The sequence below is a fragment of the Lipotes vexillifer genome, unplaced genomic scaffold (genome assembly GCF_000442215.2).
Source record: "Lipotes vexillifer unplaced genomic scaffold, Lipotes_vexillifer_v1.1 scaffold393, whole genome shotgun sequence".
NCBI lineage: Eukaryota > Metazoa > Chordata > Mammalia > Artiodactyla > Lipotidae > Lipotes > Lipotes vexillifer.
The window spans coordinates 2,827,496-2,841,940 of record NW_006774564.1 but is presented as its reverse complement, the minus strand read 5'-3'; the positions used below and the strand labels follow the sequence as shown (position 1 = coordinate 2,841,940).

General features: G+C 37.4%; 1 protein-coding gene across 1 annotated transcript in view; it reads left to right on the top strand.

The window, feature by feature from the left end:
- The window catches only part of STXBP3 (syntaxin binding protein 3), a 54,810-nt gene extending 42,579 nt beyond the window's left edge, over nucleotides 1-12,231 (top strand). The window contains exons 16-19 of the mRNA XM_007449336.1: nucleotides 263-355; nucleotides 2,917-3,002; nucleotides 10,972-11,120; nucleotides 12,017-12,231. Of these exons, the coding sequence (XP_007449398.1) occupies nucleotides 263-355; nucleotides 2,917-3,002; nucleotides 10,972-11,120; nucleotides 12,017-12,111 (423 nt within the window). The 3' untranslated portion in view covers nucleotides 12,112-12,231. The remainder of the gene's footprint in view (nucleotides 1-262; nucleotides 356-2,916; nucleotides 3,003-10,971; nucleotides 11,121-12,016) is intronic.
- The last annotated feature ends 2,214 nt before the right edge of the window (nucleotides 12,232-14,445 follow it).

Below are 14,445 nucleotides of genomic sequence, written 5' to 3'. Positions count from 1 at the left end.
CTCTTTCCCATCGAGTTATATATAAGCACTTTGGAGTAAACATATTTTCTGATACTGTCATAAATTTTATCATTAATGCACAAAATACTGTGAAGTTATGTGACCACACCTATTCAGATTTTTTGAGTAGGCTTTTCCACTCTTAGTTTTAAGTCAACTGCACCATAGTGTTTGTTGTAAATTAAACATCTTGTTAGAAAACTTAAGAGAATATCACTAAATAAAATTACTGATTTTTAAGTTTTTCCTCTAATTATATTAGTCTCAACAAGGCAAACCATTAAGAAAGGATCGGTCTGCAGAAGAAACGTTTCAGCTCTCTCGATGGACACCTTTTATCAAAGATATTTTGGAGGTAAAATTAATTAAATGAGTGCCCTTCTGTACAATATTTTTTACTCTTTGTATATTTATCTGTCAGTCTGAGCATATCTATGGGTTAGGAATTATCTGCAGTACTGGGAGAGTTCACAAAAGAAGGCTGTATCTGGTGTTAAGGGAGAGGAAACTCTTGAAGATTCTCTCCTACCACTGACGGACTCAAAATAAATTTAAAAAAAAAAGCATACACATGTTTTATGAAAAAAACTCTGTTTGAAATAACTATATGTAGCAGAAATATAAATGATTTAGTTGAATGAAAGTTCAACAAAATAACATTTGTTTATGACCACTATTAGAAAGTGTTAGACTCCAGTATTCTTGGAAATGTATTTGTGATTAAAATGTAAACCTCCAATGGAATATTACTCAGCCATAAAAAGAAACAAAATTGAGTTATTTGTAGTGAGGTGGATGGACCTAGAGACTGTCGTACAGAGTGAAGTAAGTCAGAAAGAGAAAAATACCATATGCTAACGCATATATATGGAATCTTAAAAAAAAATGGTTCTGAAGAACCTGGGGCAGGACAGGAATAAAGACGCAGATGTAGAGAATGGACTTGAGGACACGGGGAGGGGGAAGGGTAAGCTGGGACGAAGTGAGAGAGTGGCATGGACTTATATATACTACCAGATATAAAATAGATAGCTAGTGGGAAGCAGCTTCATAGCACAGGGAGATCAGCTTAGTGCTTTGTGACCACCTAGAGGGGTGGGATAGGGAGGGTGGGAGGGAAAAGCAAGAGGGAGGAGATATGGAGATATATGTATATGTATAGCTGATTCACTTTATTATAAAGCAGAAACTAACACACCATTGTAAAGCAATTATACTCCAGTAAAGATGTTAAGAAAAAAATATAAGCCTCACTATAGTTTGCTTCTATAGTCAACAGATGGCTGATGCCTTTAGTATTACTTTTAGAAAATAACATTCAATTATAGGAAATTAGAAAATGAACTAATAAAAATCACATTATGAGCTCAATAAAGTCATGACATTGATTCTTCAGTCATAATCAGATAGTTCTATTTATTCCAATTTGCCTTTAACTTATTAAACTTTAATTTCTACTTTCCTATGGAAACTAATTGTATACAATTTATTCCTATGATTTTTCTGTTTTACTTGACTAATTCTATGTCATTCATACATGCTTAATATAGATGAAAAGTTTAAAGAGTTTAGACTTTTTTTTCTGCAGCATAAGTTGTTTTTTTTTTCCTGATCCATAACAAGGCTATAGAACTAAGTAGTTTTTCTTTGCTAGTATTTTAAAAATAAGAATTGACCTTCTCAAACCCTTTAACAAGGATTTGCATATTAAATTCAGAAAACCCACTTTTACCTCAGTGGCAGTCTACGGCCTTCAGGGTTTCTCCTGAAACTTGGTTTCTTCACATCTTGCAGTCTTATTGAAATATTCTAGGACTACTGAGTACCTTGTGCCCATTCCTTGTGTCCATCCCTACTTATTGATACCATTTGTACAACCATGCTCTAATGCAGTGGTCTCTAAGCTTTCTTGATCATGCACACTTAATCATAATAGATGTGATCAGGAGCCTAGAGTATATGGTTATTTATTTATAAACCATATAAATTCTGTATTGATAAAACACTATGTGTACAGTATATACAATTACACATAAATATATAATAAAATATTAACCCTAAAAAGAAGGAAAATTTTAAAAATGAAATGAAAAGGAAAGCCTCGCTCATCCCATTGGCTTGTCTTGAATACACCTAGGCCACATTCTGTTTTCGAGCCACCGCTATGCACATTCTGTTTTAGAGCCACCTCTGTGAAGGGCAAGGCCTGGACTCCAGTAGCCTAAGAGGTCTGCCAGGATTAAGATGGTATTTAGAAACCCCTAACACTGGCCTTCCCTGGTGGCGCAGTGGTTACGAATCCGCCTGCCAATGCAGGGGACACAGGTTCGAGCCCTGGTCTGGGAAGATCCCACATGCTGCGGAGCAGCTAAGCCCGTACGCCACAACTACTGAGCCTGTGCTCTAGAGCCCGCGTGCCACAGCTACTGAAGCCCATGTGCCTAGAGCCTGTGCTCCGCAACAAGAGAAGCCATCGCAATGAGAAGCCCGTGCACTGCAACGAAGAGTAGCCCCCGCTCGCCGCAACTAGAGAAAGCCCATGCACAACAACAAAAGACCCAACACAGCCTAAATAAATAAATAATAAAATAAGTAAATTTATTTTTTAAAAAAAGGAACCCCTAGCACTCTAAAGATAAAGATCCTTATAAGGTACCTGGAATTCTCACACCAAAGTGGGAACCCTCCAGATGAAGAAATACAGGCATGCAATGAATATTAGTTTAATAAGTAAATGATTTCATTAATTTTTGTAGCAATTAAGATTTGTGAGTTTCAAAAAGAGGGCTAACCTTATTTTATTAAATATATATCCTTATGTTCCTTAATTGTAAACACAAGTTTTGAGTTTTATGTAAAACAAAATCCTGGAATTTACAATATTTTCTTGATGGTTTTAATTCTTTTCTTTCCTAGGATGCCATTGATAATAGATTAGATTTAAAAGAGTGGCCATATTGTTCCCAGTGTCCAGCAGTATGGAATGGCTCAGGAGCTGTAAGGTAAAACCTATAAATGAAAGCCAGTGAAATTTTCTCTATGAAATTACAGACTAATAACTGAAAAGGTACACAGGTATTCCTATATTGGTAACTCTTCTTGAAGCATATAGTCACTTAAAAGGCAGTTTTTCTTTAACTGTAACCTGTTTTAGATGAGTCCAGATAAGCAATATGAAAATGTGCCTTATTATAAAAAAAACTTTCATGAAACTAGAGAAGAATTTCTCCACTCATCTTCTTTTTTCTTCACATTAGCAGAGGACATAATCCTTTTTGATGATTTTTTTGGTGATAAAATATTTGAGACATTCAGAAATCTGTAGACAATATTATAATGCATACCCTATACTCAGTGCCCAGCTTAACAAATGAATCATAAATACAGTTCAAGCTTCCTATATATCACTCTCTGATTTTTATTCTCCCTTTCTTCACTATCCTGAATTTGGTGTTTACCATTCACCTGTGCATCTTTATACATTTTCTACATATATCTGTATTCTAAATGATGTATAGAGTTGTGTTTTGCAGGATTTTTCTCTTGGTCTTTGGCTTTTAGCAGTTTAACTATGATGTGTCTAGGCGGAGTTCTTTTTGTGTTTATTCTACCTGGGGTAGTTGAGTTTTCTTGGATCTACAAGTTAATATTTTTCATCAAATTTTGGGAAGTTTTCAGTTGCTGTTTCTTCAGATTTTTTTTCTGCCTGTTTCTCTCTCCCTCTTCTTTTGAAACTCCATTACTCATGTGTTGGAAAGTTTGACTTTGTCTCATGGGTCACTGAGGCTGTTTACCTTTCTTCCACCTTTTTTCTTTCTCTTCTTCAGATATGCTAATATCTATTGATCCATCTTCAATTCTTTGATTCTTTCTTCTGACATCTCAAATCTGCTATTGAGCCCATCTAGTGAATTTTTCATTTCAGTTATTGTGCTTTTCACATTTTGAATTTCCATTTGCTCCTTTTTTAGTTTCCATTTCTCTTTTGAAATTCCCCATTGATTAACATAGTATCAGCATGGTTTTCTGTAATTATTTGATCATATTTATAATAGATTCTTCAAAGTCTGCTAATCCAACATCTGGATTCACTCAGGGTCAGTTTCTATTGATGGCTTTTTTCCAACGTGTGGGACACACTTTACTGTTTTCTTACATATTGACTAATTTTTGCTTGAAAGTTGGATCTTTTAGATACTGTACTGTAGCAACTCTAAATTGTTTTTTGTTTTAGTAACTTGTATGCACTTAAGCTGTGGGATCACTGCCCCCCTGCAGTTTAGCCACTGATGTCATTGCAGGGGTTTTTAATTTTAAATTTAATTTTTTTGCTTGGTTTCTAGTGGTTGCCCTATGTCTGAATAGTTTAGAGGTCAGCCAGTTATCTGGGCAGAGGTTGTGTTTAGACACCTCACACCTTCCATCATCTGCTGATCAATCTGAGTGTGGGTTAAGAACTGCATTACAAGTCAGAGTCAGTTCTTGAGTCTCCCCCCCCCCCCCCCCACCCTTCTTTTTTTTTCCTATTCTTTCCCTGGGCTTTCTCTGGCTTGTCCTGGCTCAAGCATAATTTGGCAGTCAGCTAAGGATATGGGGAGAGTTTGTCTTTGTCTTCTTTGGCTTTCGTACGTTCAGGATTTCCCCATTAAATTTCTGGCTGATGTGCCACCTATCCCATACTGGAACCAAGATGTTGTGCTACCAGAGCTGCAGGTCTTCCTGTTCTAAACAGGTCTGCCGTTTTTAAGTAGCAAAGCTGCAGGATTTTGTACTCCTTTCGCTCCCTACCTTGAATCAAGTCTTCCACCTCAGGCAGTAAAGTTGGTGGTTCTCTCAGCCAGCCTCAGGTCAGTAAAGCTATAGTTTTTGCTGATTGAGTTGGAAGAACAGTGCAGGTTGAGTGTAGCCTCAGGCTAGAAGGTCACGTATTCACTACCACCATTCTTACCAACATGCTAACATATTTTTTAAGAGTAAGTGCTTCTCAATTTGCTGTTTGCCTGTGGTTGATTTCCAAGTGACCTGAACTGGTTTTTCCCCCCACAATTTCATCCAGGTTTATACTTGTTTTCTTGGAGGGCAATCTTCTGACCATCTTATTCCACCATGACCACAAGTTGTCTTTGACTGTGTTTTTAATCTTAATATACATGGTGTCATCTTGTATGTGTCCTCCTGCAACTTCCTTTTTAAATTTCCCTCAACATTATGTTTGTGAAATTTATCCCAAATTGATAACATGCATAAATTTTCACTGCTGGTTGGTGTATTCTTATGTGAGTATCACAGTTTATTCATGCATTTTCCACACAAAGGAAATTTAGGCTGTGTCAAAACTGGCACCATTACAAACAATATGCAATGAGCATTCTTGTACATTTACGTGTGTTTGAGTATTTCTCTAGGGTGATTCTCTTGGTCTGAGGACTTTTTCTTTAGTTTTATTTTTCCCTTTTCTCCTGGTTTGGAAGTTATATAGCCTTTTTGTACTTTTGTAGCTATTATCCTTAGAATTTTAGTACACTTCTTTGACTCAACAAAGTCTGAGATAAGTTATCTTTGCCCTTCTCATGAACAATACAGAACTTTAGAACAACTTAATTCAAACTACGCACCCTTTAAATGTTCTCTTAATTCTTTATTGTTTTCACCTTATATCTTTTTTATTTCCCAAATTAATGATGAGCATTATTTTTTAGTTGTGTGTGCATACTAACCAGTTATATTGCGCACCACTTCTGCTTTCATCCCTTTTTTAAAAAATTAATTTCATTTTACTTTTGGCTGCGTTGGGTCTTTGTTGCTGCACGCAGGAGTTGCAGTGAGCGGGGTCTACTCTTTGTTGTGGTGCGCAGGCTTCTCATTGCAGTGGCTTCTCTTGTTGTGGAGCGTGGGCTCTAGGTGCGTGGGCTTCACTAATTGTGGCATGTGGGCTCAGTAGTTGTGGCTCATGGGCTCTAGAGCGCAGGCTCAGTAGTTGTGGCACACGGGCTTAGTTGCTCCATGGCATGTGGGATCTTCCCGGACCAGGGATCAAACCTGTGTCCCCTGCATTGGCAGGTGGATTCTTAACCACTGCACCACCAGGGGAGTCCCTTGCATCCCGTTTTTTGGGCTCATTTGTTTTCTTTCCTGAAATATATCATATCCTTTAGAAATTTCTTCAGTGTGGGTCTGTTGGTGATAGGGTCTCTGTGGTTTTGTCTGTCTGAAAATGTCTTCATTTTGTCATTGTTCTTACATGATAGCTTTGAATTTCTAGACTCATGTTAATTTTCACTCAACACTTTGAAATGTTATTCTCCTGTTTCTTGGTTTCCATTTTAGCTCTTGGGAAGGTGTGTGTATGGGGATGGGGTGTTTTCAGACAGTTTTGTCATACTTTTATAGGTAATTTGCCTTTTCTCTCTGGTGCTTTTTGTCTTTGGTATTCTGTACATTTCCTGTGCTGTGTCTACCTGAGGGTTTATTTTTATTTCTTTCCTTGGGATTCAGTGTGTTTCCTAAAATCTGAAGTTTCATATCTTCCATAAATTCTTCAAATATTGCCACTTCTGCAGTCTTGGTTTTATTCAAACATCTCATTTTATCTTCATGCCTCATAATCTCTCAAGTTTTAATATTTATTTTACTTTTTGTGTTTCATTTTGGAAATTTTTCTTTGGATTTAGTTTTCAATTCTTTAGTTCTTTCTTAAATTTGTGCCTAATCTGCTGAGTAACCTGTGTATATGTATATATTTTTTGAGCTTCTATGTTCATTGACTTTACTTTTCCTTTATTTTAGAAGTTCTCCTTGTTTCTTTTTCAAATATGCTTGGACTTCTTTGTTATTTTGTCATGCTTTCTGTTCTACTTTATTATCATTTATCATTTTCAACATACTTAATTTTAGACTTTTACTAAATTCAACATCTGACATTCTTTGGGGTCTAATTTTACTGCTTTTTCATTTCCGCAGACACTTATGCTTGCTTATTTCCTCGTGTGCTTCATAATTTTGGATTCTGAACTTATTTCAGTAGCCAGGATTGAGAGTGGGTACCTTCAGAGAGGTTTTGCATTTGCTTCTGCCAAGGTTAAAGACTTTTTTCTTTTGTATGTTAATTTCTCAGTTGGGGTTCCCCAGCCTATGAAGGTAGTGTAAGTTAGAGCTCTCACGGGACAGGCCTGTGTTGAATTATCAGGCAAGAAGCTTCTTTGTCATCTCTCCTTGCTTTTGAGTGTGTCCTGACCTTATGCAAGGGTGTCACCTCCCCATCTCTACCTTGCACAATATCCAAGACTTTGTCTTCTGTGTTCATTAAACAGGGAAACACCCAGACCCCTTGTTTGCTAAGATTAGACTAACACTATAAGGCAGAGCAAGCCTCAACTCAGTTTACCACTCTAGTTTTTAGTTTCCTTTGTACTGCTGCTGGCCCTTGAAGATTGCTCTTACTTGTTTACTTTCAGCTATGCTTTTAAAAAGATGTTTGCTCTTATTTTAACAAATGCCTCTAGGTGCTTTCTAGAGTGAGATTTTCAGGATACAGGGATTTAATCATTATTTATGTGTCTTTCAGAGTGTAAAACACTAGCACAGTGTCTTACACATTTATGTGAAACAAATTAAATGTAATCCTACTGTCCTAAAATTGCTCTTCAGAAATTTAAAAATCGTTACAATCACATAATCATTTTGAGCAATATTACTTCCTTTTCTTTTGCTTTCATACTTTATTTCACTCTCTTTGCAAAGTTTTTAAACCAAGGTTGTACTTTTAGTATGTCCTTGATTTATTTTGTATGGGAACCAAGAGTGTATCTTGTTCCTGTTTCATCTTTCAAAACCAACTACTAAGTCTCTTTACTATTTCTGTTGTTTACTACCCTGTCATTCCTTAAGATGGCAGATGGAAATTACCATCCAAAGGCTAGACTGAGAACATTATTAAAAGTTTACCATGGGGCTTCCCTGATGGCGCAGTGGTTGAGAGTCCGCCTGCCGATGCAGGGAACACGGGTTCGTGCCCCGGTCTGGGAAGATCCCACATGCCGCAGAGTGGCTGGGCCCATGAGCCATGGCTGCTGAGCCTGCGCATCCGGAGCTGGTGCTCCGCAACGGGAGAGGCCACAGCAGTGAGAGGCCTGCGTATCGCAAAAAAAAAAAAAAAAGTTTACCATGGACTTCCCTGGTGGCACACTGGTTAAGAATCCGCCTGCCGGGACTTCCTTGGTGGCGCAGTGATTAAGAATTTGCCTGCCAATTCAGGGGACACGGGTTAGAGCCCTGGTCCTGGAAGATCCCACATGCCGTGGAGCTACTGAGCCCGTGAGCCACAACTACTTCAGCCCGCGTGCCTAGAGCCTGTGCTCCACAGCAAAGAGAAGCCACCACAATGAGAAGCCCGTGCACCGCAACAAAGAGTAGCCCCCGCTCGCTGCAACTAGAGAAAGCTCTCACACAGCAACAAAGATCCAATGCAGCCAATAAATAAATAAATAAATTTTAAAAAAAGAATCCCCCTGCCAATGCAGGGTACACGGGTTCAAGCCCTGGTCTGGGAAGATCCCACATCCCATGGAGCAGCTAAGCCCATGTACCACAACTACTGAGCCTGCGCTCTAGAGCCCGCGAGCCACAACTACTGAAGCCCGTGCGCCTACAGCCTGTGCTTCACAAGAGAAGCCACCGCAATGAGAAGCCCATGCACCGCAATGAAGAGTAGTGCCCACTCGCCACAACTAGAGAAAGCCTGCATGCAGCAACAAAGACCCAGTGCAGCCAAAAATAAATAAATGAATTTATTTTTTAAAAAAGTTTACCATGATATCCTACATTGCAGGGTCTTAGAGGTCATCTAGTATATGGTTTCCAAAGTGGGTAATAAGATGATCTATTGGGTATTATTTTTATACTAGAAAAAGGAGAAATTAAGCTTTATTAGTATATACTAATACACATATATAATTTATAAACTAATATATATTTTTAATAGATGTACGTGTTTATTTTAAAATATTTATTTACTTTTCAAATAAAAGCTCAGAATTTTTACCAGTGGGGTATGGGAACAAAAATAGTGGTTTCTGTGACCTAGGGCAGTGCTACCCAATACAACTTTCTTGCAGTGATGGAAATCCTATATCTGCACTGTCCTATATGATAACCACTAGCCACATATCATGACTGAGAAACTGAATTTTTAATTTTAGTTAATTTAAATTTAAATAGCCTCATGTGGCTAGTGGCTGCTATCTTGGCCAGTGTGCAGATCTAGAGCTATCTAAGGGGGGAAGTAGTAGAAATTGTAGTTCTGTTTGTTTAGTGCTTTCCTAGTACTAGATTCCATACTTAGTGTATTCTGTACATTATTTCATTTAATCTTGAAAACAACCCTTTAGGTTTACAGAGAGGTTAAGTAACTTACTAAAAATCGTAGAGAATTAAAAAGAAGCAGAATCAGAGTTGAAACCCAGGTGGCTCTCTTTTTTTTTTTTAACAGCATTATTGAGTTACAATTGACTTCATAACGTATATTTTTAAGGTATACAACTTGATGTTTTGATACATATACATTGGGAAATCACCACAAACTAGTTAATATATCCATAATTACCTTTTTTTCCTTTTGTTTTCTTTTCCTTCTTTTGTGGCATAAAGACTTAATTTAAGATCTATCCTCTTAGCATATTTCAAATATACAGTACAGTTTTGTTAACTATAGTCACCATGCTGTACATTAGATCTCTAGAACTTACTCATCTTGCATAGTTGAAACTTTGTGCCCTTTGAGCAACATTGCCTCTTTTTCTTCTCCACCCATTCCCCGGCAACCAACATTGTATCCTCCACTTCTATCAATTTGGCTTTTTTATTTTATTTTATTTTATTATTTAAAACCAGAACATTTATTGCGTGACTAGTCATTGAAGTCCTTAAGATGAACTGGTTGCTGCAAAAGCTGCCCTCTTGGACTTAGGTGTTTTTCCTTCACGGAACCCATGCCTGAATCTGCGGTGTATAGTTTTTAGGTTCCTCATTCGACCAGTCTGGGTGGTACTTCGTCTTTTAGCTTTAGCACTCCAGTTATACTTTCTCTTCCGCTTGGCAGGATAGCCACATTTGCCACAGGTTGACTTCTGAATGTGGTAGGCCTTAGAGCCACAGTGGCGGCACAACATGTGCGTCTTATTCCGATGCTTTCCAAACGATGACGTTCCCTTCATCATCTCGCTTCTGCCGCCAAGACCAAAGAGCAGTTTGACTATTTTAGATTCCACATATAAGTGAGATCATGCAGTCTTTCTGAGTCTGGCCTTTTTCACTTAGCATAATATCCTTCAGGTTCATTCATGTTGTTGCAAATGGAAGAATTTGCTTCTTTTTTAAGCCTGAATAATATTCCACTCTATATATATACCATTTTCTTTATCCATTGATGGACATTTAGGTTGTTTTCATATCTTGACTATTGTGAATAATACTGCAGTGACCACAGGAGTGCAGATATGTGTTCGATATCTCCTATAATCATACTTTACTAGTAGAGTTCCAGCAAGGGACGTTCTGGTACCACGTCAGCTCCAAAGCAGCACCTGTGCCTCCTTCACCCCCTCTATGTCTTTAAAACCCTATTGTCTCAATGCCATCTCCCCCCCTTTTTTTAACTTCAGGAAGTCATAGACTTTTCAGGTATACTATGTCTTTATCTGAAATAAATAAGACAGGGCCTTAGCTCTATTTTATAGGTAAAAGTGCTGAGCTAGATTATGAGTCATTTGTTCAAACTCTGTAGATCAAAATTGAACTTAAAGTGGGGCTGTCCTGCCTGGCCCTTGATGCTCCAGTCATACCATAGTTAAGTCATTTCCTTAAAATCAGTGCAGCTGGTGCCAAATTTGAGTTTGCTTGAGTTGGGCTCTTTTAAAAGACTAAAAGCAGTATGGCTTTGGAAATATTTTTAATGTGTTTGTGTTTATTTTTTAGTGCTCGGCAGAAACCCAGAGCTAATTATTTAGAGGATCGAAAAAATGGGTCTAAGCTGATTGTTTTTGTAATCGGAGGAATTACATACTCTGAAATGCGTTGTGCTTATGAAGTATCTCAGGCACATAAATCCTGTGAAGTTATTATTGGTAAGACTTGTGTTTTCCTCTTCTCTGTTTTTTTAAAACAAACTCTAAATGCAAAAATATATATGTAAAACTTTATCTTGTAGTTTACATTTAGGACTAAATTGTTGAGTGCAAAAAAGTATTTTTTAAATCATAGTTTGTTTTATCTGATGTACCAGAGTTTTTTCCTGGTTGACTTTTTTGATTATTTTTTTATTAAAATTCTGATTTTGAGAGAATGAGCTTCAGAAATATTCTTTATAATCTTTATAATATATATTATATAATGTATTATATATTATATATATTCTTTATAATATTCTAAATATTACATAAAGAATATATCCTTTAAAATATTACATCCTACCCTTTTCTTGCCCTCATGATTAAATAATTTTTGAAACATACATTTCTACTACAGAAATATTTTGAAATTTTTTCTGTCTGTGGACCTGACATTGGTCAGGCCTGTATGGAATTTAGTTTTAAGAATTTCAGTCAAAGCCACTGATACTGAAACTCTCCTGACCCGTGGAGGTGCCGCATTTATATGCCAAGCCTCAATCAGCGGCACTGTTTAACAGTTCTCTGTGACTGAACTCACAGTGCCTGTTGCTGCTTTGTCAGGAGGACAGACTAACCTCCAGTTTTGGTCTTCAGTTTATCAATATATAGCACAAAGTGGACAAAGCTCTAGGAGTGGGCTGTATTTTTGAAGGGTTACTGAGTGTGCTCAATGAAGAGGAAGGATTGAAATACTGTAGTTTAGGCAGATTTCAGGAAGGCATCCTATAGAAATTTTGTTAAGTTGCCCCAAGCTACTGCACTTTGCATATTTGAAGGACAGGACAATATAATTAGCCAAGGAAAATTGATTTAACTGCTGGCCTCTGAAAATTTCTCTTTTCCTCTACCAGGTTCCACACATATTTTAACACCCAAAAAGCTGTTGGATGATATAAAGATGCTGAATAAACCCAAGGATAAAGTCTCCTTTATTAAAGATGAATAGTATTTTAGCGGAGGAGGGATTTGGAGATTCTTATTAATTTGATCAACTAAAGTAGATCAAGACGTTGTGGCTGTCATGTAATTTAAAAAATGTAAATATTTTAAGGAATAATGACTTTTCAAATATATTTCTTAAGGGACTGTTTATGATTGCATATCATTGGATTTGCCTTTTTGTGATACGCGGGCCTCTCACTGTGGTGGCCTCTCCCGTTGCGCCGCACAGGCTCCGAATGCGCAGGCTCAGCGGCCATGACTCACAGGCCCAGCCGCTCCGCGGCATGTGGGATCTTCCCGGACCGGGGCATGAACCCGTGTCCCCTGCATCGGCAGGCGGACTCTCAACCACTGCGCCACCAGGGAAGCCCTGGATTTGCCATTTTTAATTTAAATATTGTTGCTGCTTTATAGATGATGAGAAGAAATGTTAAAATGCTTTCTAAAAGGAAATATTTTCAGCTTTGGAACAGAATATATTACAGTTATGGGTAATTTTTCACAGCCACCTATGTACATGCTAATTACTTATTGGATACTTATCTGTCTAATGCTGAAGTATAGTGTTTTGGGAAAGAATGATTTTAAATGAAAAGGTTGTAAAAGTAAAAACTGTGAACTTGTATGTATGATAGAATGATTTCCTGTAAGTGCAGTTTTTCTTCCAACTGAAATTCATAACTTCTTTTATATGTAAAGTAATTTAGTCATTAATAGGAATAGAATGATTTCACAGCATATACTGTTGCTAGATACTTCTGAAGAACACAATTTTGTATAATTCTGAATAATGTATGTTTAAATTAGCAAACAAAAATAATCATGAACATTCAAAGAGAAAATAAATATATACTTACAAAAATTATCTCTGTTTTTTGGCAGGGAGGAAGGGGAATTTGGGAAATTTTAAAGTTCTAAGTCAGAGAATTACAAAGAAGAAAAAGAATGCATCATAATCTTCCCACCAAGATAACTCCCTTTGACCTAAGAAAATAATGTTATCTTTGTATACGGTTGGATAATGTAAGGATATGTGTGCACATGTGTTACACAAAGGGAACATCTTCATTTCAAATCTCTCCTTTTACCTGGCCTCATAGGGTTCTATCATAGAGTGGACTGTAATTTATATATCACTCATCTTCAGAGTTTTGCTCTTACAAATAATGCTGCATTGTTTGGGTACATATCTGTGCAAACTTACACAAATATTTCTATAATATAAATTTCTAGCGAGGACATAGCTGTCTAAGTATTTGTGCATTTAAAATACTGATAGATATCACCATTTACAATTTTTATCTAGGGACTTCGCTGGTGGTCCAGGGGCTAAGCCTCCACGCTCTCAATGCAGGGGGCCTGGGTTCGATCCCTGGTCAGGGAACTAGATCCTACATGCTGCCATGCTGCAACTAAGTGTTGGCATGCTGCAACTAAAAGATCCCCCACAGCACAACTAAAAAGACCCCGCACACAGCAACTAAAGATCCCACGTGCCACAACTAAGACCCGATGGAGCCAAATTAATTAATTAATTAATTAAATACTAAAAATATAAAATTTTTATGTAGATCAATCCATCACTTTTCCTGTGTGGCTTGCAAATTTATGTTGTACTTAGAAATATCTTTGCACCTGAGATTGTAAATTCACCCATCGATCTTCTAGAGCATTTTGATAGGTTCATTTTATTTTTTACAGGTAACTCTTTTATCCATCTGGAATTGGTTTTAGTATGAGAATCTGTGCTAGATATTGTCTCTTAGCACTTGGCATTATGTCCCATGCCTCCCCATTCCATACCACAGGGGATGAAAGCTAAAAAGGAAGTTTTGCAGACTCAAAGGTAAGTGGGGTTCTGAACAGGTTAGATTCTGCCAACGACTTGCATTTGGTCAAGTTTTGAAGTTAGAAGGGAGGCAGAGGCCATCTGCTGCAGCTGTGCCAATGGACAAGCAAGTTGCTTCCGACAGGAGTTGTTTGTAGCAACCAGACTCCACATTTTAGTGTCTCTCACCTGCTTCATGGGTATGAGGCAATGCTGGTGGCAACTGGTGGCATTAGCTTCCTGTTCTCTGGATCAGATGGTGATATGACCTTAAGTCTAAAAATATGGCCCCTAGTTTCTGCCCTTACAGCTTTTTCCATGATTTTTAAGGACTTAATTCTCTATATGTTAAAACACTTCTTGAAATATCTAGAGGAGTTTCTGTTCTCCCGTGAACCCTGACTGATACAGTATTTAACAGAGATCCATCCTTATTTCTTTCTAAATAGTCAGATACTATACCACATTTTACTGGGTAATCCTTCTTTCCCCAACTGAACTGAAATACTA